Source organism: Cucurbita moschata, unplaced genomic scaffold (genome assembly GCF_002738365.1).
Source record: "Cucurbita moschata cultivar Rifu unplaced genomic scaffold, Cmos_1.0 Cmo_Scf00027, whole genome shotgun sequence".
NCBI lineage: Eukaryota > Viridiplantae > Streptophyta > Magnoliopsida > Cucurbitales > Cucurbitaceae > Cucurbita > Cucurbita moschata.
Genome location: NW_019268543.1, coordinates 2,820,183 through 2,845,126, shown reverse-complemented (window position 1 = coordinate 2,845,126; position 24,944 = coordinate 2,820,183). Strand labels below are relative to the sequence as shown.

General features: G+C 34.0%; 4 protein-coding genes across 6 annotated transcripts in view; 1 reads left to right on the top strand and 3 right to left on the bottom strand.

The window, feature by feature from the left end:
* Window positions 1–3,652: 3,652 nt before the first annotated feature.
* LOC111462724 (AT-hook motif nuclear-localized protein 17-like) lies at window positions 3,653–4,874 on the bottom strand. Its single transcript, XM_023106432.1, has one exon. It carries the CDS (start codon window positions 4,600–4,602, stop codon window positions 3,787–3,789), a length of 816 nt encoding a protein of 271 aa, XP_022962200.1. The 5' UTR covers window positions 4,603–4,874; the 3' UTR covers window positions 3,653–3,786.
* Window positions 4,875–5,879: 1,005 nt separating this feature from the next.
* On the bottom strand, window positions 5,880–6,480 carry LOC111462757 (beta carbonic anhydrase 5, chloroplastic-like). The gene is made up of 3 exons (XM_023106485.1): window positions 6,330–6,480; window positions 6,194–6,247; window positions 5,880–6,069 (listed from the first exon to the last, which is right to left on the bottom strand). The coding sequence occupies exons 1-3, from the start codon at window positions 6,471–6,473 to the stop codon at window positions 5,926–5,928; spliced, it is 342 nt and encodes a 113-aa protein (XP_022962253.1). The 5' UTR covers window positions 6,474–6,480; the 3' UTR covers window positions 5,880–5,925.
* A 2,381-nt stretch (window positions 6,481–8,861) lies between these two features.
* On the bottom strand, window positions 8,862–10,131 carry LOC111462735 (transcription factor bHLH30-like). Its single transcript, XM_023106451.1, has 2 exons — window positions 9,701–10,131; window positions 8,862–9,565 (listed from the first exon to the last, which is right to left on the bottom strand). Exons 1-2 carry the CDS (start codon window positions 9,944–9,946, stop codon window positions 9,086–9,088), a joined length of 726 nt encoding a protein of 241 aa, XP_022962219.1. The 5' UTR covers window positions 9,947–10,131; the 3' UTR covers window positions 8,862–9,085.
* Window positions 10,132–16,544: 6,413 nt separating this feature from the next.
* Window positions 16,545–24,944, top strand: part of LOC111462674 (probable ubiquitin-like-specific protease 2B) — an 11,762-nt gene continuing 3,362 nt past the window's right edge. The window contains exons 1-14 of one of the 3 annotated variants that reach the window (XM_023106360.1): window positions 16,545–16,877; window positions 17,808–18,106; window positions 18,199–18,289; window positions 18,819–18,868; window positions 19,444–19,641; window positions 19,733–19,808; window positions 20,030–20,138; window positions 20,430–20,486; window positions 20,797–20,928; window positions 21,167–21,367; window positions 21,466–21,521; window positions 21,587–21,680; window positions 24,205–24,295; window positions 24,764–24,883. In XM_023106360.1, the coding sequence (XP_022962128.1) occupies window positions 16,727–16,877; window positions 17,808–18,106; window positions 18,199–18,289; window positions 18,819–18,868; window positions 19,444–19,641; window positions 19,733–19,808; window positions 20,030–20,138; window positions 20,430–20,486; window positions 20,797–20,928; window positions 21,167–21,367; window positions 21,466–21,521; window positions 21,587–21,680; window positions 24,205–24,295; window positions 24,764–24,883 (1,725 nt within the window). In that variant the 5' untranslated portion in view covers window positions 16,545–16,726. Of the gene's footprint in view, window positions 16,878–17,771; window positions 18,107–18,198; window positions 18,290–18,818; window positions 18,869–19,443; window positions 19,642–19,732; window positions 19,809–20,029; window positions 20,139–20,429; window positions 20,487–20,796; window positions 20,929–21,166; window positions 21,368–21,465; window positions 21,522–21,586; window positions 21,681–24,204; window positions 24,296–24,763; window positions 24,884–24,944 lie in introns of all 3 variants that reach the window. The other 2 variants (XM_023106358.1, XM_023106361.1) reach the window with 2 other exon arrangements.

The following is a 24,944-nucleotide window of genomic DNA, read 5'->3' as shown; positions in this document are numbered from 1 at the left end:
AAAAAATTTAAAAAAAAAAAAAAAAAAAAAAGTGAGGCCGCCTCTGCCGCCGCACCAGCCGCCGCGCCGCAGATGTTGACGGATTGCAGCTGGCTCGGTCAAAATTTTTTACTTTTATTTTTTCTTTTCACATTGTTACAAATAAATTCCACTTTAAATTGCATTCCTTTTCGTTTTTATACGATTTTCTTTAATAATAAAAAAATATATACACGAGTTAGGTTAGAAAAATATTTTGAATGAACGTGAAATTTCGGATTGGTTAGATTGATGACGGGTTAGTTTACAACTTAAAGTTGAATTAAGTTGTTGAGTTCTTTTTTAAACTATTTTAAAAAATCATATTTATCCATAATACATGTTACATTAATCACTAAAATATCATAATACTCGAATATATTCTTAATTTTAAAAGTCGAATAGAATTAAATTGGGTTGAATCATTTGTGTTGGTCAATTTGACCGGATAAAAAAATGTCAACACGAAGGGACCCAAATTTTCAATTTTTTATAAATAAACTCAGTCTAACCCAACTTTTTAGAGTATGTGTTGATCGGGTCATGGAGGGATATGAATACCACTAAATATTTCTTATTCATATTATATTTTAAAAAATATTTAAAAATATAAGAACAAAATAAAATACTATAATAAAATTAAAGAAAGGCTGAAAAGTATATTCATTATATTATAATAATGGTGGTTATATAAGTAATTAATATAAAAAGTTGTGGATATAATTAAAAAAGGAAAATTAATGCAAACTTGGATTAAAAGGAACATTATTAATTAAGTAAAAAATGGAAATATAAAGCAAAAGTTGGAGGGCTTTTTAGCAAAGGACATTAAAATTGGAGGACTAAAAAGCAAATTGTTATAAGTTGGGGGTGCCGACCAAGTTGGATACGGTTTAATTTGTCCGACAAAGGGATCAAAAGTCAACCACAACCAACTCACTCATCATTTACCTTTTTCACCTAAAACATTTAATGTTTTAATTTAACCAAGTTAATATTAACCCATTTTCTTTTTCCTTTTTTAAATAAATTCATATAAATTTTTTAATTAAATTCTTAAATTTTTAATTTCAGGTTTAAGAATATAATAAAATCAATCTTATGTCGAATAGTTTATTGACTTATTCACTTTTTAATTTGAAAATAATTCGATCGACAATACATCAATTACCATATTAAAAGTTGATAGTTCGATTTCTCATTTCGGAAACGATAACAGTCCAAGTCCACTATTGACAGATATTGTCCACATTGACTCGTTACGTATCGTCGTTAGCCTCAAGATGTTTCTACACCCTCATAATGAATGTTTCGATAAACAGTTAAACTTAAAACACATCTACTAGGGAAAGGTTTTAATACCCTTATAATGAATATTTTGTTCCCCTCTCCAGTCAATGTGGGATCTCACAATCCACTCCCCTTGGAGGACCAACGTCCTAACTGACACATCGCCTCATTTCTGGCTTTGATACCATTTGTAACAGCCTAAACCCACTGTTAACAAATATTGTCCATTTCATCTCATTACGTATCACTGTCAGTCTTATCGTTTTAAAACGTGTCCACTAAGGACAAGTTTCTACACTCTCATAATGAATGCTTAGTTCCCATCTCCAACCAACGTAAGATCTCACAGAAACTATATAAATAATGAATTCATATGCTGCTAACATTTCATCGAGCAATTAAATGGGCATACAGAGTGGCATGATTTACCGATCAAAATCTAGCTCATTGATCCTAAGAAGATTACGATAAACCCTTATATTAACCTATAAATACAACATTATAATTTCCATTGAGCCTCCTATTATCTATCTTATAGTATGACTATCACTACTCGATAATCGATCTAGGTTACACGATGAATCTCCATATAGTTTCACGTTTCTTCCGAGCTTAGCTCCTTCATCTAGATTGTTCTTGAATTATCAAGTAGGGTTCATTTTGTCATTTACTATATTGGACAAAGATTATTCTTTAGAAAAGGAGATAAGAACATGAAGTAAAAGCAGTTGCTTGAAAGGATAGGGATGGAGATAAAGATATGTGTCCCAAAACGACAACACTTTGTAATCCCAATATTTATTTATTTATTTATTTATTTTAGAAGCTTCAAGAAAAAGAAATGAAAATAATAATAATAATAATAATAATAATTGATATTATCCAATTGGCTTAAATGTCAAAATCACAGCACTTGAACTGTGTGCTGTTTTCTCACCCCAAATTCAATTCACTCAATCTCCCACCAAACCCTACACTTCATTTCATATTTGACTTTCACCCATTTCCAAAATTCAATCGTTTTTTCAAAATATTATTTTTATTTCATATTTCTCCGACTTTCGGTTCCGAAAAATCATACTTCATCAACTCGAACGACAATTCGGGCTTTTCCCTTCTCGGTACAGTCTCGACTATCTCCAAATATGCATTTCTGCCCTGATCTAACAGTCTGAAGAAACCCATTTGACTGTTATAGCCATTCCGGATTGTTTTCGTGTCATTAGTGTTGGATGAAAGTGTCCCACATTGATTAATTTAGGGAATGGTTATGGGTTTATAATCTAATAATACACTCTCCATTGATATGAGGCCTTTTGGTGAAGTCCAAAACTCTCAATATCATACTATTGTGGATCGTGGAGAGTCGTATTCGACTATCATAGCATCAAAGCTATGCCCTAACTTATTTTAATTTAGTTTTTAAATTTGGGGTAAAATATCCCTTAAATTTTACTTTAAAAGGCTAAAAAAAGATTAAAAGTTAAAAGTAAAAAAAAAAAACATATAAAAACAAAAACAAATTAAAGACAAAGCTAAGTGGTCGACAGGGAAAATTAATAGTAAGAAAAAGGTGAAAAGGACTTATATTTATTAATAAAATATTAAATAGTGAAAATTCGAGTACAATTAAGTAGGAAAAAAAAGTACTTATTTATTATTTTAAAATTGAATATTTGGTTATTACTCCATAATTATTGAATTAGATTTGGTACATTATTTATTAGTTTTATTTTTCACGTGACTCAATTTTGCTCATTCTTGTCTCTTTTTAATAATCACAAAATCCCTTTAATTAATATTGCAAAATACTTTATTCATCCAAAATTTACCTTTTTAATCATGAATTTCATCAAATATTTAAGAAAAAAAATATTTTAAAAAGCGAAGGCAAAGAGATTTTCGATAAAGAGTTTGAAAGTAAAATTGGAAGCAATGTTATAGACTATAAGCGAAAAAGGTAACACTTTAGATAGTATATGACACTGGGTAGGAAGAATTGACGACTAGTCGCATTTTCATATTGTACATTTTGAGACATTTCAGATTTATCAAGCATAGACATGATTATGTCGAAACATCGTACACTTAGGAAATATAAACAATGAACTATATATTATGAAAGCGATAAAAAAAAATCAATGTAAGAGGTTTGACATGCCACATATATGTGGCCATGAGCAACATGCTTTGAATAAGTAAGATCGTTATACTCGACAATCATGTCAGGTTGGACAACATGTCTTGGACAAACATAACATATATATATATATATATATATATATATATATATATATTTAATTTAAATTGAATTTTTGAAGCAATTAAATGAATAAACCACAAATAATCATGCAAAATAATAATAATAATAATAAGTTGATTTCTTTTTCAGTTCTAAAAATTCTACAACAAACTACAAACCCTACAAATTTAACAGGAGTAATGGGAAATTAATGGGAAAAAGAAGAAAGTTACGGATTAGTACGGCGGCGGTGGCGGTTGTCTCGCCGTCGGCGCCCATACTACGTCGGACGGCGCGTGGCAACTCATTAAAGCCATTCCGCGGGATTCAACAAGCTGCCCGCGCCCTCGACTCTGCCCGGGTCGGTGCCCGCTACTATCTCCGGCGACGGAGACATGTGGGGAGTGAACTTCGCCGCCGCCGGATTCCGAATTCTTGAGCTCATCCAGTTCGGGAAGCCGGAGGTACATCGGATTGTTGAACGACGAGGCGATGACGAAAACTGTACCGGCAGAGATTAAGGCGCCGGCAACCATACCGCCGACGATTTGACCCTGATGTCCAGCGAGGGAGATGGTGAAACCGTTAGGGACAGGAAACGACATCGTTTCAGGAAACACGGTGGCGGAAATGGAGAGGATCTCAAAACAGCCGTGAAATGTGACGGTGGCGCTAGGGGTAGCGGAGGGTTGACGGAGAGAGACATTAGCAACGGTACCGGAGCCGTTAAGAACACAAAGGGCCGTATTTTTCTGACGGCAAAATCGCAAAATAGCTTCAACGACGTCGTTTCCACCAGGCACTTCTAGAACGTACGGCCGCATAGTCGGTTCGGGTTCCCGGGTTATGACGAGAGGCGGTTTCGGTTTGTTTTTGGAGCCCGGTGGGCGACCCCTAGGCCGCCGGACCACCTCGATGGTGGAATCATCGGCGGCAGAGATTGGTTCCGGGAGGGGTTTGAACGGCAAAGGCACGGCGGCGGTAGGTTCATCCTCCGGTTGATGGGGCGGAGGGTGGGTAAAGTGACGACTGAGATGAAATTTGGATAACATGTTGGAAGTCTGGTTCTTGGGGTGAGCGAAATAGCCTTTAATTTCTTTTCTTCAAAATCCCCAAAAAAATAAAATAAAAATAAAAAAAGAGAGAGGAGAGGGTGGAATGGCAAAAGAGGCGGTGGAAGGGAAGAATTGGGCTTTAAATTATATCGAGAGAGAGGGGGGATGGCGGCGGCGGCGGCGGCGGTGGCGCAGCTGTTTTAGAAGGTGGAGGTGGGGCCCACCGCCATCACAAAATCTTGACTTAAAACAGCCTCTATTTTTTTTGTGGTAGATTTATATAAACCTAATTTAATTTCTTAATTTAAAATTTAGCTCTAAGTTTTATAATATTTTCATATTGGACTTTATAGAATTATACGATGCCTATATATAAAACGAATATTTAAATTTTAGAGAATATAATTTATAAATTTTTATCTCTTTTACTATTTTTCGTGTTTATCTGATAATTAAAAAAACTGTCGGTCACACGGTAACCGTCCCAAAATATAAAGTAAAAAGAGGTCGAGAATTGAGATCGAAGCGAAATAAAGAAGGCACCGCCTTTCCATTTCTAGAGAGAGAGAGAGAGAGACATCCCCCATATCCAAAAACAACAAAGGGAGGGACTATTGAATTTGACTCATGACGGAGCCTTTTCAATTACGCCTATATTTTTTTTTTAATATACATTTTTATTTCAATTATTTAAATTTATCTTTTTTTTCTAATTAAATCTAAAATCTCTTGTTTTCAAAATTTTAAAATTAAATTTAAAAAGTTTAAAGCCTAAATGATATCTAATCATTTTTGCTTACCGCCTTAATTACTTTCACCTTCAATTCCATTTACTTTTAAACCTTTTTTCTTTCTTCAAATATGAATAATTAAAAGCATATTTCCCCTCACTTTTCACCTTATTTCATTTCAAAAGTTGAAAACGTATTACAATATAACTCTAATGAATAGATCTATGCACTCGTCTGGTCTATTATATATACCCAAATCTTTTTCTTATCTTATGCATGTTATATTTGACGGTAATGACATTGATGATGAGACCATGTAACATGTCAAGCCTATCTTGTACGATGTGCCAGCGAAGAAACTGAGCCCCGAAAGGAGGTGAATTTGGGGGGGTTTCACATCAATTGGAGAACGGAACAAGCTTCAACGAGGATGCTAGGCCCTGAGGGGGGTAGATTGTGAGATCTCACATCGGTTGGGGAGGAGAACAAAGCATTCTTTATAAGGGTGTGGAAACCTCTCCCTAATAGACGCGTTTTAAAAACCTTGAGGGAAAATCCGAAAGGAAAAATCCAAATAAGACAATATCTGCTAGCGGTGGACTTGGATTGTTACATATAAGATACAAGGGAGTTGAAGAAAGTGGAACCTCGAGTTGATAGCATCATCTTCCATGCTCATAAGGCCCTGAATTCCAGCACAGCTACTGTGGCCAAGGACTAAAATGTTCTCAACCTTGAGCATAAAACTAGTTCTCTTAAGAATTCATCAAATAAATGCACTCTGTAATGAGAAGAATATTCAGCCTAGAGATGATAAAGATCAAATTTGACAGCAAGAAGAATGGGAAATAGCCTACTTTTAATGGGTTCATTGCAAATTCAAGGCCTGCATTGGTTTCAGTTGGTCCATTCTGTATCAGAAATAAAATGCAAATACTGAAATTAGTCCACTCAGACTTAGATAATGCAAGATGTTAGCACAATGCTTCATACCTCCCATGGTGGAACGATGTTTGCTACGTTACGCACCGCGAAAGCTTCTCCAGGTTGAAATCGGAGGATATTGGATGGACATGTTAGATGAACACGACTCTCCACAATGGTATGATATTGTTCACTTTGAGCATAAGCTCTCATGGCTGAAGCCCTCGTACCAATGGAGGGAGTATTCCTTGATTATAAACTCATGATCATTCCCTAATTCCCTAAATTAGCCGATGTGGGACTTTTATCATCCAACACGACATACTCTAGAATCCACTCAAGAAATCACCATGAACTGTTCTATACATGTGAGGTTATGTTGAAATATCCAAGGTAATTATATAGCAACAAACTTAAGTGATGTCAAAACAGGACTGTTCATCGTCTTCATTACCGTAGGGGCTTGCAGTTCTGCAAGAGCTTGAAAATTTTCCAAATGTTGCCTGTTTCATAAGAAATCCTTGGATTAAAAACCGATCCCCAATTGTTTTCATTGATCAACTGCTACTTACAAAAACTTGTGGTTCTTAAAACTCAGAAATCTTCATTGTCATTTCATCAAACACCTTATCTTCATCCTTCACTTCCATGCCAGATGAGCTCCTCGAGACCTCCAACCTTATCAGAAAGTAAAAATAAGAATCCAGAAGAGAAAATTGATCGGATTTCTTCCATTAAACATTCATACAGTAAATCAATCACATGAAGGAAATACCCGCTCGTGAATGCGATAAGAAGACACTTCCGGATGCGTTTCATCGATTTCTTCCTTCAAATCCCGAATTCCATCGAAATAAAAACCAATCTAACGCTAAGATTACAGCACAACAAAGAAACAGAAAGTGGAAGAACTCACAGAAACAGAATTTCTCCCAACTGAAAATGATGAGAAAAGGATGAAAAATACTTTTAGTATTTAAATTTTTTATGAAAATTTGTAACAATTAATTTTTAAATTTTAATTACACTTTACAATTTATAACGATTTTGTTTTTACGAACAAATTTTCATCAAAATTAATTATTAATTTAATTTTTATAGTTTATAAACAATTTTGAACTCTAATTAATTAATTAATTAATCCATAAATTTTTTACTGAATTTTAATAATATTGTTTAAATAAAGACAAAATAGATACACTTGTAAAATAAATAGATTAAATTATTACTTTAAAAAATATATATATTTTTAAGCAATTTAATATATAGTAATTTTTAAGAATTATATTTATGAAATAATTTTAATATAATCATAAGATAAAAGATGACCATCTTCCAAGTAAGCAGGCATGTCGTTTTGTAGGCACGTGACACGTGAACCTAACGGCAAGGAAATTCTTAATTTTATATTCCAATAAATTGTAATATAATTTTATATTTTTATAAAAGAATAATTAATTTTATAAAATTGTTAAATATATTAAAATGTTTAAAGGAAAAGAAAGAGAATAAAAAAATAATAATTGGGGATGAGTTATGGAGTAACGAGGATAAGGAGGGAGGAGGAAGAGACGTCTGTCTTTAACTACGTCACTGCGTGGACGAAGCTCTCCCATTATTCAGCGTTTCACTCCTCATCGACACGTGGACTTATCTACTGCTTTTTTATTTTTACTTTCTCTACTTCCAATAAATTTCAATTTACTTTCTTAATTATTTTACAATATATAATATCGACTTTTTAAATAATACTTTTTTAATGTAACAATATATTATCCACCCAGTGGACCAGTAGTCTAGAAGCATCCTCCCTTTTCATTCTTTTTTTATCCCATATTAAAAGAATATAAAATAATACCATAATAAATAAATATTTTTAAGGAGAATATTTAACTTAATTTCTATAAATTCAATAACACTTAAATAAATAAATATATATATATATATATATATATATTAATTAAGTAAATAATCATATATATATATAATAAGTTAGTTTTGACATACACATATAGAGGTGGGAATTGGGAGTGGTTTAAGGACGGAGAATGTAATCCTTGTCCCTAGTCCCATTCAACTAATAAAGATAAATCTCTCTCGACTCTCATCTCTCAAACTCCATTTAAATGGGAATTCTCCCTAGTCTGTTTTAAGAATCGATGACTTACCCATTTAGTGACTTTCGCTCTTCGTTCTCAGCAAACTTTCATATGGTTATGGACATCTCTAAATATGTGGATAGTTCCAGTATTCATAACAAATAATATTATAGTTGTTCCCTTTACTTATGCATGATTATCTCTTGATATGATATAATTATAGTGATTCGTGATTATGCTAAGCAAACTAAGCATATGGTGTATCAAAGATGAGTAGGTTTATAATTCAGGAATACTTTCCCTATTGGTACGAGATATTTTGGGGAAGCCCAAAGTAAACCCATGAGAACTTATGCTCAAAATGAACAATATCAAACCATTGTAGAGAGTCGTATTCATCTAAACTCCGTAGTTTAGGGTTTATATATTCGAAATGTGTACTATTTCATCAAATAGTACACTGCTGCATAAAAGACTTGAGATTTTTGTTTGCTACAAACGATTCTAAAAGAGGAAATTAATTAAGAATTTTTAGATATACCATCGACATGATTCAACCCCCAACTGAGCTTTTGCACTTATTACGTTGTTTTGTCTGTTGTGCGACAGCCGACATGTCGGTCACTTTTCTCTCTCGTGTTGGACCTGATTCCTTCCCATTTTACACCAAGCAAAAACAAAAAAGATTCCCAACTGACAATTCCAAAACAAACTTGCTAGGCCACGTCAGCACATGTAAAACGGGTCCTCTATTGGACAACAGGCCCTAGCCCGCTTATGACCCGATAGATTCTGGGCCTGATTCTCCACTACGGCCTTTAAAGCCCGCCTCAGGCCCACGAACGCCTCCTCTCTCCCGCCACCGTCGCCGCCACCGCTCCACTCCAACACCACCACGTTCTTCGTCCGCCCGCCCAACGTCATCATCTCGGCCCGAACCACCCTCGCGTGAACCGACCGGATCGCTTGAATCAAATCCCGATTCAGACCGGACCGCTCATCGCAACAAACTGTCGCTCTCATTAACCTGTTTTCGTTATCGCAGTAACAGAGCGTCGCTTCGTCTTCCTCGCTAGGGAACGCCCACGGCACTTTACCGCCGTCGCCGTCGCACTGGTCTGCACTTCGGTGCGCAACCTCCGTCGCTCGCCGTCTCAACTCCTTCACATGACTCACCACTTCCGCCAGTAGCGACGCCTTGTCCGTCTACAATAAAACAAACAAACAGTCCAAAACTAATTCAAATATTCCATCCGCCATATCCAATAAACCTCAACGCTTCGTCAATTCAACATCAACAAAACAAAATGCACACAACAATTTCGCGAATTAAACGATTACCTTAGTAGTATTAGGAAGAATCGTACGGAGCGTAGATAAATGCGAATTGATTCTCTGTCGCCGTCTCCTCTCCGCTTCCTTATGACTTCGACTCGCTTCCGTAGATTTCTTCTCGTCCTTGGACGAATCTGCAGCATTTCCGACGATCGAGCATCCGGCAGCGGACATCGAACGTTTAAAATGATCGCCGTCGCGATAATTCAACCAACTGCTCTGGAATCCGTAATGACTCTGAAAAGGAAGCATCTCCGGTGTCTGAAATGATTCGTTCGTCTCGCCTGAACGGTGAAACAACGAACCGATAATTTACTAATTGATTCTTATGGAAGAAAGGAAGCCATGGAAACGGATGAGAAAAGGGCTGTGAGAGAGAGGAGGAAGAACTGGAACATGCAGAGTTGGAGACGAAAGTGTGAATTGAAAGAGGAGTTTATGTAAAGATGGAAAACTATTTCGGTGCATTTTTTTATTTATATATATATATATATATATCTTTTTACCTTTTGATTTTATTTGTTATTATTTTTATTTAACACATAACGGTGAAAAAGGTGAGAAAATTTGACCGGTAGAGCTGAGTGCAAAACGTTCCATTTAATGGTAGGATATGTGTGTGATTTATTTTATATTTTTAATTTGATTTATTGGGTGAATTTACGGACTTGTCCTTCTTACGACTTCTCAAAAATCAAATATATAGAGAAATAAAAATAAAAATATGAATTTTATACAAATTTAATACATGCAACTAAATTAATAAAAATTAATTATTTATGTCTCCAAAATAATCTTAAAATTTCGATACTATTCTTAAATTAAATGAAAATCGTTAATATCTTATTTGAAGCTTATAAAATAAAATAGCTTGAAAAATGAAAGAAAAAAAACATTAAAAAAGTAAAGAAAAAGAGGAAGTGGGTGTAGTGAGTAAGAAATGGGAAACGTGGGTACAATCATTTTCAATGATAAAACATAATGATAAGAATTATGGAGAATTAGAGAAGGGAAGGCAAGGCAATCCACGGCGGCGCCGACTGCTTTTCTTGTGGGAAATCAAAAGCGACAGTAACACATCATCACCCGACACAATTAGTTCCCTTTTCCCACTCTCAATGCCCCTTCCCTTTCTCTTTTTCTCTTTTTTTTTTTTTTTTCTTTTATTTATTTATTTATTTATTTCTCCACCTCCCTTATTTTCCCACTATTCACATTCATCTTTTACTTTTTTTTCTTTTTTTTTTTTACAAAAAAAAAACTAAATTATTATTTTAGCTTCCTATTTTGGTACTACGAGAATACAAATACTTCTCCCGTTAATTATTAGTATGGAGACATAACCTACTTTGGCGTCCCACGTCTTCCTTTGCTGTCTTATATGATTAATAACAATAATTGTTAGTTGTCACAATCGCACTTATTCTAATCCAGCAAACAAGTCAGTCGTAAGAAATTCAAACGCCGTAGGCAACTACGATGTATACTCGGGTATCGAGTCACGTTTGCAAGAAATGTTTTAAAAAATGTCAACGAGTAAATACACTTCAAACGACTTGAAAGAATTGAATAAAACAACGTTATGTAGCTATAAACAAAGAAATAAACATCCCGACTTCAAATAACATATAAATCAGGGTATGATGAATTAACGACTGGTTGCATCCTCAACAGTACATTTTGAGGCATTTTGTTAGACATGATTTTGGTGAACAGTCATACACCTCCCTATTGATACAACATGAAATAGTAAAAACCTATTTAAGATAAAAGCATGTAAAAAAGAGTTTGGAACAGGCATAGACTATGGGCAACATTATTAGACAAGTATTACTGGAACATTTGATACGGTCAGAGACAATATGTCTTGAACAAACATGATCACTACTAGCTACTCCACGTTGTCACGTATGTCTAGATCTAATTAATATAAAATTTTATTTATAAAGAAAAATTAGTGTGAAAATGGAGAAAATCTTCATAATATTAATTATATATGTTTTTTTTCTTCAAAAATTTACGGCGCCTCGATTACATAAAAAATCCCTCCAATTTCTCTATTATATAGTATTATTCGATCTAATCTTCACAAAATACAAATATATAAATATCATTATTTATATTATATATAATACTTTATCCTAATCCAATTAATGAATACTTTATAGTAATTCAATATTAAACGTTTATCATATGATTATAGGATTAGGAAAAGTTCCATTTCTTTTGACAACTTTATAAATAATTATTTATATATTATAATTTAAAGTTTTGAGTGTGTCATGTGTTCGCACTATTGACGCATGCAAGGGCAAAACGGTCCGTCGATTTACTGTGCGACAGGGTGTGGGCTTAAATTTTCATTTCCATTTCACATTACAATTTTTTATTACAATTTTTGTTAATTACAAATTATAAATTTATTTGTTTTTTTTTTAATATTTCAACTATTCTTAAACTTTTATTAAATTAACCATATTTTAAATATTTTTATTTAATAGATGATTATTTTTAAAGTTGTATATATTAAAATTTATTAAAAGTTCGAGGGATTTATTATATATTTTTTTAAGTTTAGTAATTATATTAAATACAAAATTCAAATTTTCAAAATTTGATTAAATAATTTTTAAGCTGAAAATCCTATTTGATACAGGTTTTAAAGTTTTAATATATGTTTTAAAAAAATTATAAATTTTAAGACTTTTTGATAAATTATTAGCCTTTAATTTTAAAAAGATATATATAATTTTTAATTTTGTGTCTAATAATTCAGTCAATTATTCAATTTATTCCGTTAATATTATGTTGAATACGTGACCACCTCAATGAAATACTAATTATTTTATTAAAATATGGAAATTTTTTAATTTCAATTCCATAAAACAATACTAATAATTTTGCTTTAATTTTCTCTTCACTAATTTTTTCTAAACCCACATGTGCTAATTATTATTTTTATTTAAAAGAATAAAATGAAAATATATATATATAATTTTGTTGTAGGCGGTGGGCCCCACAACTGGTTTTAATATGATATATAATTGAAGGAAGGTGAGAAATCAACGTCCAATGGCAGAGAACAAACTGGGACAGCCGTTAACAGGTTGATTCTGAACCCTTTGCAGTCTGAGCCTTCAGAAGAGAATATAAACATACATGCTTCCTTCCCTTGTGTACATATATACATATATACATATATATATATATGTATCTATGATTATATAAACAATATAATTATACAAAATATTTCCGAACTTTAGGTTATATTTTAATTATATCTTTGGACTTTTAAAAAAAATTATTTTTATCTAAGTTTTCTTAAAATTAAATTATGGAATTGGCGTAGAAATATATAATTAAAATCATTTAGATAATCATGATAAACAAACACAACTCTCTATAATAGTATGATATTGTCTACTTCAAGCCTAAACTCTTATGGCTTTGCTTTGCTTTGGGCTTCCCACAAGGTTTCATACCAATAGAGAGAGTATTCATGGATTATAAACCCACGATCATTTCCTAAATTAGCTGATGTGGGACTTTCATCATCCAACAAATCAATTTTTACACATCAGCTGTCATATCAGTTTACGTGAATGATATAAAACGAAACAGTTCAATTTTTGCATTGTTCAGACGAGAAAAAAGGAATTATCGTGAACTCTTTTACGATTAGTTATTCTGATATAAAACGAAGCAGCTCAATCATTAGATGAACGAACACGACTTACGTGTGTGAAAAAATACAATAATCTATGAAAAGAAATGACTCGTAAAAGCTATTTGTACTATTTACTCGAACATCGGTGTGCATGCATGAATGCATGAATGCATGCATGCATAGGTATGTATGATATCAGCCTTCTTTTGTGGCCCCCTTTCTTCATTTGTACTACAGTTTATGGTAGCCATTGGCATTGTCACTATTGATTTGTATACGTACATGTGACTATGTGAAGGCTCCTTTTTGCAATGTTAAAGATTAAAAGAAATTCTAATATTTTACAATTTTTCGGGATTTTCTTTTCGTGTCGAACTCATCCTACGTGGATTGCGTAATGGGAGAGTGACGGGAAATTAATTTGTTGGTTCTCTAAATTTATACGAGCACGAGATAATTGTGACGCTTGAGTAAATGAGAGAGACGTAAATAAACCGATATCACATCTAAATGATATTAGTTTAAAGGATGATTATAAAAGTTAGGTGACTTTCTAAGATTATTCTTTTCTGACTCTCGAGAATCTAGCTTTCTCGAAGAAGAAATGAGAAGTCGATCTCGACCAGAAGATGAGAACTCGTTTTTTTACAACACTGCCTCTCGAAGGTCTATTACAGCTCTTTTAGACTTGCTCATGACTAGATCAATTGGTTTTGTTAACACGGGAGTCTCGGGAAAATAACGAAATGTGTCGTGGTAATATAATGAGAAGACGCTTTATCGTATAAAAAGAATAGATCCAACGATCGGGCATCTGAACTCCGACCTTTATGGTCAAAGATGGAGGAATAGCATAATATATATATACAGTTTAATAGTACAAAGTTTTTTATTACATAAATAAACTGAAACAAGAAAAATGGGATTTTTGTGTCTTGCTTTATCCAAGTTAAAAGGTTAAAAAAGGAAGAAGATAAAAAAGAAAATGGGGACAAAAAGTGCTGAATAAAGCAGTAAAAATTTAAGGTTTTTTATTATTTTTTTAATTTTTAAATATATAAAAATGTTTCAGAGGGTGTATTTGTTTGCTTTTTTACAGTGTGCCCATATTTTTGTCTGCCAAAACTTTGCTATGTGGTCCCTAGGAAATTACCTTTTTACTATTTCATTTCAATTAAAAAAATATGCAAAAACCCAAAAATTAAATTTAAATATTAGTAACTATTTAATTTCAAGATTCTAATTCTTACCCATTCCCCAATATATTCTTTTTCTTTTCCCTTATTTTTGTTATTGTTTGTTGGGACCAAAAATGTGAATATTTTTTGGTTTCTTTATTAAGCTATGATCTTTCAAGTTAGGTCATTTCACATCTTATATTTATATTATATTTCTATAAGAAAATAGTGAGTATTCTAATAACTACTACATTTATTAAAAAATTTAATTAAAATATTAAAATATTGTATCGATATCATACGTCGTCATTAGTAGAGATATGTAATTAGTGACCAACTTAACATTCCCGAGTTGTGAAGGTATAATTAAATAATATTAGAAAAATAACGATATATAATTAGAGATAATCATTGAACTAGAGGGGAATGGCTCCGAGTAAGGTGAGGGAGTATGTTGAAGAAATGTGTGCACCTGGCTCTTATTAGCTATCCGTCATAAGAACCGCACGTGTGCGAGTTACTCTACATACGACTCAAGTGGCAAAGACCCTTTTGGATGGCTCCTACTAGCTCTCCCTCGTGAGAACCGCACGTGTGTGAGTTACTCCCCATACAGCTCAAGTGGCAAAGACCCTTTTGGATGGCTCCTACTAGCTCTCCCTTGTAAGAACCGCATGTGTGCGAGTTACTCCGACTCAAGTGACAAAGACCCTTTCTTTGCTTTAGCCAAGCTTTGATTGTCAATGTTCGTCACTTGTGTGTGCGTGTGGGGAATAGAATGACTCCTACTAGCTTTTCCTTGTAAGAACCGCATGTGTGCAAGGTACTCCACATATGGCTCAAGTGGCAAAAACACTTTAAGATGGCTCCTACTAGATCTCCGAACCGCACGTGTGCGAGTTATTCTACATACAGCTCAAGTGGCAAAGACCCTTTCTTTGCTTTAGCCAAACTTACTGCTAGCGTATCTAGAACTGATTGAATTTATTAGGGTGTTTGATATATTTTTTAATATAAATTATTCATTAAAAATATTATTTGAAATTAATAATTATATATATATATAAAAGAATGAGAAAAAAATTACTGGACTGAGAGTGATTGGGCCAGAGAGAGTGGTCTGGGCCTGACCTTTGGATATGGGCTTGGAAAATGAGGGTGGGCCTTTCTATTAATTCTGGATTTTATTTCCGTAACGTTTTAAATAGATTATATATGCAGTAAATAATTAAAAATATTCATATAATTTTAAAATTACTATCAACCCTTTGACCTTTTTGAAAAAATTATTATTTTTTTTTATGGGCAATATATGGTTGACAGAAATAGTCTATTTACACCTCCAAAATCATTTTCAAACTTTTCATTTTTGTTCTACAAGTTTTAAGGGCATTAAACCCTACCACACGTCATAAATTATGTCTATTTTTTTTTTAAAAAATTTAAGGATTTTAAAGTAGTACTAACTGTTTGGTACTGTGATGTCTCAGCTGTGGGAAGAGAACAAAACACCATTTATAAGGCTGTGGAAACCTTCCTGTAGTAGACACATTTTAAAGTCTTGGCGAAGCTCGAAAGGGAAAGCCTAAAGAGGACAATATCTGCTAGCGGTGAATCTGGGGCGTTACAAATGGTATTGGAGCCAGACATCGGAAGATGTGCCAGCCTTCTCGCCTTTACCTGAAGGGGTAGACACGATGCGATGTGCCAATAAAGACGTTGGGTTGGAAAAAGAAACGAGTGCTCTAAGGTGGATTGAGTGAAACTTCGCCTCCCCTGCAAAGTCGAAGGGGGTGGATTGTCACCATTTATGGGGAAGCGGAAAGATGACAAAATTTAAATGAAATGGAAGGGTATTTTTTATTTTTTTTTAATAAGTTTAAAGATAATTTTGAAAAATATTTTTTTGTTATTTTAAATATTAATAAATCTTTTAAAATTTAAAACTATTTTTGACCGGTAAATAAATAAAGGCGTGAACAAACATTGAGCTGCTTCATCTTTAGACTAAGTGGTTCCATTTGCAGCAACCCAAGTGGGCCAAAGCTTTGACACAATCTGCCTTGAGTGAAACTTCGCCTCCCCTGTTCATCGGAGCTTGCGCTCTGATTTACGAATGTCAACCCACTGATTTTCTTCTTCGACTCGTTTGAACTCACCGATCTTCCGTTCCGCTCTCTCCTCACCATGAAGAACGCTTCCGTCAAAGGCCTTGAAGTTTTCGATTTCACCGAAGAAGACGAGCTTCCCGAATTGATCTCCGAGAAGCGTCTGAGCAAATTCAAAAACCCTAATCTCGACACTAACGCTGTTTTGAAGTATGAATTTCTGGAATGTGGTAGGTTCTCCTGAACTGGAAACTATTTCATTTTCGTTTTTTTATTTCTCTGCAAATACCTGTAGAAGATAGTTGGACGCGAATTCTTAATTTTGAATGAAAACAGAGTTTCGCTTCTCTGGCATAGATGATGTAGGGAGTTGTCTGGAGTTATGTATAGAGAAAGTTGAGCGCTGTGTTGATTCCGTTAGTTCTTTGCCCTAGGGAGATCGTGGAGCAGTCCATAGAATGTTAAACTGTTCTTTGTTGTCGATTTTTGGCAAATACAGACGAATTTGAAACCTATTGAATGGTAACCCAGCGAATTGAACTAATATTTCTGTCGACATGTTAATCTGTCTGTGAGTGTTTCACTACGTGGTATTATCGCTGATTGCTGTAAAGCGTTTACTTCCAATAGGGAATTAAATTGATATGTGGTCACTAAAGTGCATTTTTATCCCTTCACTCCGCGGCTAACTTGTACGCTATCAAAAGAGGTAGCTAGTAATGACTTCGATTCCTCTGGAGGTTCGGCGTCTGAAGAGGATTTCTGGAACAATATTTTTTCATCAAAGAAAAAAACTTATCGAAGGGCAATGTCGGTGTTATAAATTAGGGAAGATTGATATGGTAATTATTTTCCGCATATGTTTAAATATATCATGTATCTTGCATTCTTAATAGCTGAAAGAAAAACATATATTATTGTGATGTTTATATATGCTGTTGTGCTTTTTATTCAGTTCTCACTGTGGCTTGTCTTTGTCTAAGTATCATTCTAGAATTGCTTTCTTTTTGTGTCTTTTCTTTGATGAATGTCCGTTCAACAATGCTATTCCAGAGCAGTAATTCATTTTTGGCTACCTTCAATATTTTCTCTCTGTTGATGGTCATTCATTTTATTTGATGAAGATAAATTAACTGTGGCCAATGGGTTTGTTGTTGAAGGGAAGGAGATTAAAAATCCACATATGGATGTTGATTTGGGCAAATGTAATCGTGGTTGTGACAATGGTATTTCACATATTCCCTCGGGCACAACTAAAGAGCAATTTATCATGGAAGAAGGGAAATATCAATTGGATGCCAATACAGAATCAGAATTGAATAGCCATTCGCAAGATCTGTTTGTGCAAGTAGATGGTCATGTGACAGGAAGCCTTGGCTCTGAACTTGACAAAATTGGATCTAGCTCTCAAAGTCCTATCCTGGGGTTAAATTGCACCCTTCCTGAGTTTAATGCTGAAGTACTCTTCTTTCTGCTTTCTGGACATTGTTTTCTTTTAAGATATAGATGAGTATTAGTCATGTTCGATTAACACTTTTTTGCAATTTATAGAGGGAGCCAATTGATGCACTCTCAGATCCTAATGGAAGCATGAATGGGAATTCTTCAATGAGCCCTCCTTCAGAAACTGTAGAGGATGGTGGTATGTTCTGTATACTGTATTTGCTTCAACATTCTTTTGGTTGTTCTTTCCCAGATAGGAATTGCATCAATAAGAAAGATTATGAAAGGGGACTGATGGTAAGAAAGAAGGAAAAAATGAAAGAATGAAAGAAAGAAAAAAACCCTCCAATCAACTGAATTGAACAGTAAGAACACGTTTCTAATAGCTTTGTTAGTAGACACCAAGGTCTTGACACCTTGCCACTCTCCTTCCGCTTATTACAAGAAGTTTCAATTTTTTTCTCTGTTCAAATCTTTGTACGAATGGTCATTACTCAGTTCAACCAGAAAAAGGAATTTGAAAAAACCTATATTTACTCCAATTTGAAAACCTGGATAACAGATCTTCCATCGACCTGGTTACCAGCCGGCTGCAAATATATTTTTCCTAGTATTTGCTTAATATATAACTTGCAAGAGTTGCACTGAATAAAACCTGTTCTCAAAAGAACTCTCTCATAACTTACTCAAATTCAATGTCTGACCATATGTTTTTGGACTCATTTCAGTTTTGTTGAACGGGAAGTATTTAGATAATTGCTCATCCGACAATGAAATGGTAAGTTTGTTCCTTGTGATGATTTAAACAAAGAGAAAAAGTTCACGCACACGTCTTAAATTTTTCCTGAAACTTACATCCAATTTTTCATGTGTTTGCTGGGAATCCAGGACTTTTTAATTATTAACTGTCTGTGACAAGTGTAGATTGTCAAGATGTTCATGTTGTTTGTACATACCACGAATTTTTCATTATTGTTCCATGTCAAGTTTTTTTTTTTTTTTTTTTTTTAATCTTGAAGGAGACTATAGTTTCCTCTTATTCTCGAAGTGTGTTTGAAGGGAAAAACACTCGTTAGGTTAGGAAGAAAGAATTGAATTAGTGAAACATTATGCATCTTCTTGTATTCTGGAGTGTTTTTAGTTACTTTTGTAATAATAATTCCGATATGTCTAACTTTACCTTTTTTTGGGTAATAAAACTGTTTACAACTTAGGATGTAGCGTTGATTACTTCAGCAGAACATGTTTCTTGTTTTTTCTTTTCTTTGAAGATAGGCAGATTCTAGTCATCCAATTTCATTGTCCAGAATATACGCATTTGGGTACTGAAGCTTTTCTCCGTTCAATTTATAGGATGATCTTAACAAGGAGGTTGTCCTATATCCCGATTATATTGTATATGGAGATTTTTACTGTGCCAGTCCCTCGTTAACCTTTTCACCTAATGCCATCAAAATTAATGGTTTTGCTGATTATGGAAGCAATGAATTCCTTAACCTTGAATGGAGAGTAGACGATCTCATTGATATTGAGTGTCAGTGCTTTCAAAGAGTGAGTGCTTATAACTATTGTTTAGAAACTAAATTTCATGATATTTGAGTTAACTTTGTCGTGATTTGCCAGTTTTTCGTTTGGCATGCAGGTTGAATATGTGATGATCAAGCTCCATGTTATATCAAAGGATGCTGGTCAATGTGATAATTCGTGTGACACTTCTGGTCAGTGGACTTTTGCAAAAGTACATCGAGATTTTGGAATTAGATTTCAGTTGCATAAACATTTGATAGAATTTCAATTATATCTTTGCTAACATTTGCATTCTTCTAGACATCCTCATTGGTTTTTTCTTGTGTCATGTCATCAGTGTTCTTAATAATGTGATAAATATCTTTCGTTTTGTTAGCTTAACTAATATGTATTGCCTATGAACTTGGTCCAGGCATTAAGGAAGTAAAGATTGTTCTTGTTGATTCTTACTGGTCTGAGAAACAACAAAAAATCAGATCTTTGGATTCCAGATACATGGCTATTTGGAATATGTCTCTCGAGTATGTTATCTGTGTTTCCTTATCACTATATTGTTGATCATTATGCAATTTTTTAAAATAGAAGTTATAAACTTGGCATCACGTCAATACATAAGTTTATGCGGTATATTCTAAAGAAGTATCACAGTTTACATTCTTCATTTTATGGTTGAGACGGCTATCCGAAATATGTCTCTCAGGTAACATGCATGACTGGTTGCATTCTCCAATAAACTTTGTTGTCATTCCCTTTGACGTATATTGGTCTCCCTTGTTCATTGATTTATTGCCTACCTCTATTATGTCTTGTAGTGCGGGCATAGGAACTGATGATGATGATTTAGGTGGACAAAGACATTATTTTCCCAAGTGAGTGGAATTTTCTACTTTTCCGTTTTTTAAAGCTAGTCTTCATATTTTAATACATTTGGTTAGTTTATTTGGAATTTTATTTGTATCTACTCAAACTAATGTTTTTTTAGTTTTGAGTAAAAAATTCTCATGTTTACTATGCTATGAGATTTGAAATGTCATGCATGCGGATCAATCTTTGTTCACCTTCTATTTGTAATTGTAAAGTATGCTCTATTTTATTCGATGATCAATGCATGAACTTGAGTATATTATCTGGTGGTGACCATCTTTTTTCCCCTTCCAATTTAAATGAGCCTTTTTGCAGCTTTGATGAGCCTTTTGAAGAAGTTGTCTATCCCAAAGGAGATCCAGATGCCGTTTCCATCAGTAAAAGGGATGTTGACTTGTTACAACCAGAGACATTTGTCAATGACACAATCATTGACTTTTACATCCAGTGAGTCAAATTATATAGTGATTGCTTGTAATCATGATTGAATACTGTTACTATTAGAGGTTTCCCCCCTGTACATTCTCCTAGTGATGTTGGGATTTCCAGCTTCTCATTTAAAGAAGTGCTGATCCACAATTCCTTTAATTTTCACCATTACCTTGCTTGGATGACTGGTTTTCATTTTAACTAACTTTTATGCAAATGATGGAACACGCCATTTCTTAATGGAATTGATTGTCAGGTATTTGAAGAGCCAGATAGATCCTCAGGATAAGCATAGATTTCACTTCTTCAATAGCTTTTTCTTTAGGAAGCTGGCAGACCTTGATAAAGATCCATCTAGTGCTTCAGATGGCAGAGCTGCTTTTCTACGCGTTCGGAAATGGACACGGAAAGTGGATTTATTTGAAAAGGATTATATCTTCATTCCTATAAACTTCAAGTAAGATTTTTCTCTTCAGGAATCATTTTGCCTTGTGTCTTAAGCTAAACATCACTAGATGTGGGTATCTTTTTCGAACTTAAATGTTTTTGTAACAGCCTTCATTGGAGCTTAATGGTCATATGCCATCTTGGTGAAGTGGCTAGATATAGCGGTAAGTTCTTCATTCATTGGGGCAATATGTGTCTCCCATCAGTCATAACTTCTGTCTTGTTACAGATGAAGACCTGACGAAGTCAATGAAAGTACCGTGTATATTGCATATGGATTCTATTAAAGGAAGTCACGCAGGTCTTAAAAATCTCATCCAAAGGTATTCCTTTGTTTTTTGTGGTTTTCATAAAGTTCAATGTATTGTTTTGAACAGCGTATCTAAGCTATCTGAACGAAGGTGAATCTTTGCTTTCATGGTTAGTTTGGCAGCCTTGATAATTAGTCTCTTCTTTACCGAGAAGTTTGATGGAGACTTCAGACATGTTTTCAGTACTTGCCTTCATTTGCAATATTGCAACTGATCTCTTTTCATCTTCTGATTAGTAACTTTTTTGTTGGCCTTTTTTTAAAAAAAAACTTTGGCTGTTGTAATACAATTTTTCTTGTTGCTTTATTACTTTTTTTTGGGTTAAATTACTAGTTTAATCCTTGAACTAAACTTTTAAAACCGTCTAATAGATCCTAAATTTTCAATTTTGTATCTCATGAATCACTAAAAAGTTTGAGGATTTGAAAAATTAATTGATTTTTTATACACAAATTTAAATTTGATGGATAATAAAATCATAAACTTTTAGTTTTGTGTCTAGTAGATTTGTGAATTTAAAAAAATTCATAAGCTCAAAGTCTAAATTTGTAATTTTGATAGATTAGAGTCCACATAGACACAAACATCAAAGTTTAGGACTAAATATTTTATTAATTTTTTTGTTGTTATTTTAGTAGTATAGTTTTGTATCTTGGGATTCGTGGAACCTCTCTTTGCTAGTGAAGGGGACACCTTGTCCCTTAGGTTGTTAGAGTTGGTTTTTTTTGGAATGAAGTGGTTGTCACTTTTATAAAGAAAAATGTAACATAATTTTGAATCGGAGGAGGATTTGTCTTTACAAAGTGTATCAGGAGAGACTTTGCGTTGCAGTGTTGTTTTAGCTTGGTTATGTATGCAGTTGATTTTTGTTCTCTCTTATTCTTTTACTAAAGCCAAAATTTATTGAAGAGGAAAAATTAGAGTAGAACTTTGTCACCTAGCTTCGTTTCTCTGTAAAGCAAGGAAAACCTTGATCATCTTTTCCTTCCTGCTCCTTCGCAGAAATGTCTATTCTCTTTTGCTAGATAACCATTTACCCGCTTTTACACAAAACCATGACGACTCTAGAGCAACTTTCTTCTTGGTCAACCATTCAAAAGAAAAGGAAGAGTCCTATGAGACAGTCTTTGTAAAGGAAATGTGTCGGAGTGTGGTCGCAAAGACACTTTGGAGTATTTATTATTACTTTTTTTTTTAATAAGAAACTGAAATATATTGATTGAAGAGGCATATACAAGAGAAGGGAAATGAGATATCCCCATGAAGCCAAGGGGTTGCAAAACAACCTCTCCTTTGGCATGGATGTGAATTAAAACATAATTAGAAGGAAATTGTGACTGACATCGTGGTGGCAAATTAGGTTCCATAAACTAGCAGTAATAGATTCCGACCCCTAAAGAATTCTGTGATTCCTATCTGACCGGACACACCACAGTACTGAGCTAACTGCATTAGTCCAAAGAACTTTAGAACGGCCCTTAAAACTGGTACCAATACAAAGCTGGTTGACTAAGCAAACAGGAGGCCTAGGAAAGCATCAGCTCAACCAACAACTGAGAGATGATTAGTCAACAATCATAAGCTATAGAGCAGTGGACGAAAATGTGAGTCTGGCTTTCTGAGTCCGATTTGCAGAGAACACTCCAATCAGAGGAGATGAAGAAACTTGAAAGTCTTCTTTGAAGCTCATTTGTGTTAAGCTTGCCTTGGATAAGGTTCCTGTTAGGAACTCAGAAATTATGTGAAAATACCAAGGATAACTATACTGCAATATCCAAATAAATTACAACATAAAGAAGTAATTCTCGAGGTATTTGCACACTTCCTCTTGATCACTATCAAGTAATGCACAACTCTCTCCCTCCTCACTCCATCTATTATAACCAATCTCCATAACCACCTCCTCTTTAATTACTAATATATCCTCAATATCCTAATAGCATTTCTAACAGATTCATAAGAACACTTTTTAACTTTTTGGGGGATTTTGACTTCCCTTAACACTGTATTCAGATCAAGGTTGAAGATTTTATGTTTCTGAAAGTGCAATAATGGTTGAGCTGACTGAAAAACCCCATTTTTCAATCGTGACTGAACCTTGATATCCTCCAGGTGATTCAGTCTCATTTTGTTCAAAGCTTGAAGCAAAAAATGCCAATTCATTTGCTTCCTTATCAGTGAGATTCCAACATTGATAGCCTTTGGAGGAGCCACTCTGTTGAGTCTAGGGAGTGTTTCCACATCATGAGTCATCCCAAGCAAACACGTTAAATCTTTTAGTTGAAATCTTATCCTTGTATGCATTCCTCTGTCTCTGTTACGAAGGTAGTTTGCTCTCTCATAAAAAAGGTTTTATAGTAATTTGCTGATACTGTCTTTTGGCCGTTTCTACTTTTTGCATTTTGTTTCCATTATGGATTATAAAATTAGCTGCCTCCAATTATTAATTTGAACTTATCTGCATTTATAGTATTGATTTTTTTTTTTTGCTAGTTCTTTGTTAATCACTGGGACTTCATGATGCAATGTATGACAGTTATTTGCTGGAAGAATGGAAAGAGAGAAACAAGGAGACACCTGAAGATATTTCAACAAAATTTAAGAACCTTCGGTTTCTCCCACTCGAGGTATTTTCTGGTAATTAACTTCATTATATCGAAACAAGCGCACAAAAAAGGAGTCCACTTATCGACTATAAAAGGGACTTCAATCGAAAATATCAAACCAAGATCACAATTACAAAAAGGTCAAATAACAGACGCCCATGAAAACACATTAAACCTTGCGACCTCCCGAACCTCCTCCCGTGATCTCTCAACTTCTCTAGAAGTTTTACTATTTCTCTCCAATTCAAATTTCCCATGACTACAATAATAGCGCCACTAATCTGTCCTTATTCCGAAACGGGGAATTATGGTGCACTTCCTCAATCATAGCACCACTAATCCTGCCTCGAGTCAAATGGAACCCAAACAAACTCAACTGGTTCCTTTATTGCTAACACATCATGTTTGATATTGTTGTCCTACGTTCATTTCTCTTTATCTTTCCTTTTTTGGGGGGCTGTCTTACATGTCCTACATTTTTCATGTCAGCTTCCGCAGCAGGAAAATTCATTTGATTGCGGATTATTTTTGCTCCACTATCTAGAACTTTTTCTGGCAGAAGCACCTCTTAGTTTCAGCCCGTTCAAAATCTTCAAGCTTTCAAAATTTGTAAGTTTTTTCGCTTTGCTTGCACCCTTAGTTTCTTTTTTTTTTTTTTTTTTTTTTTTTT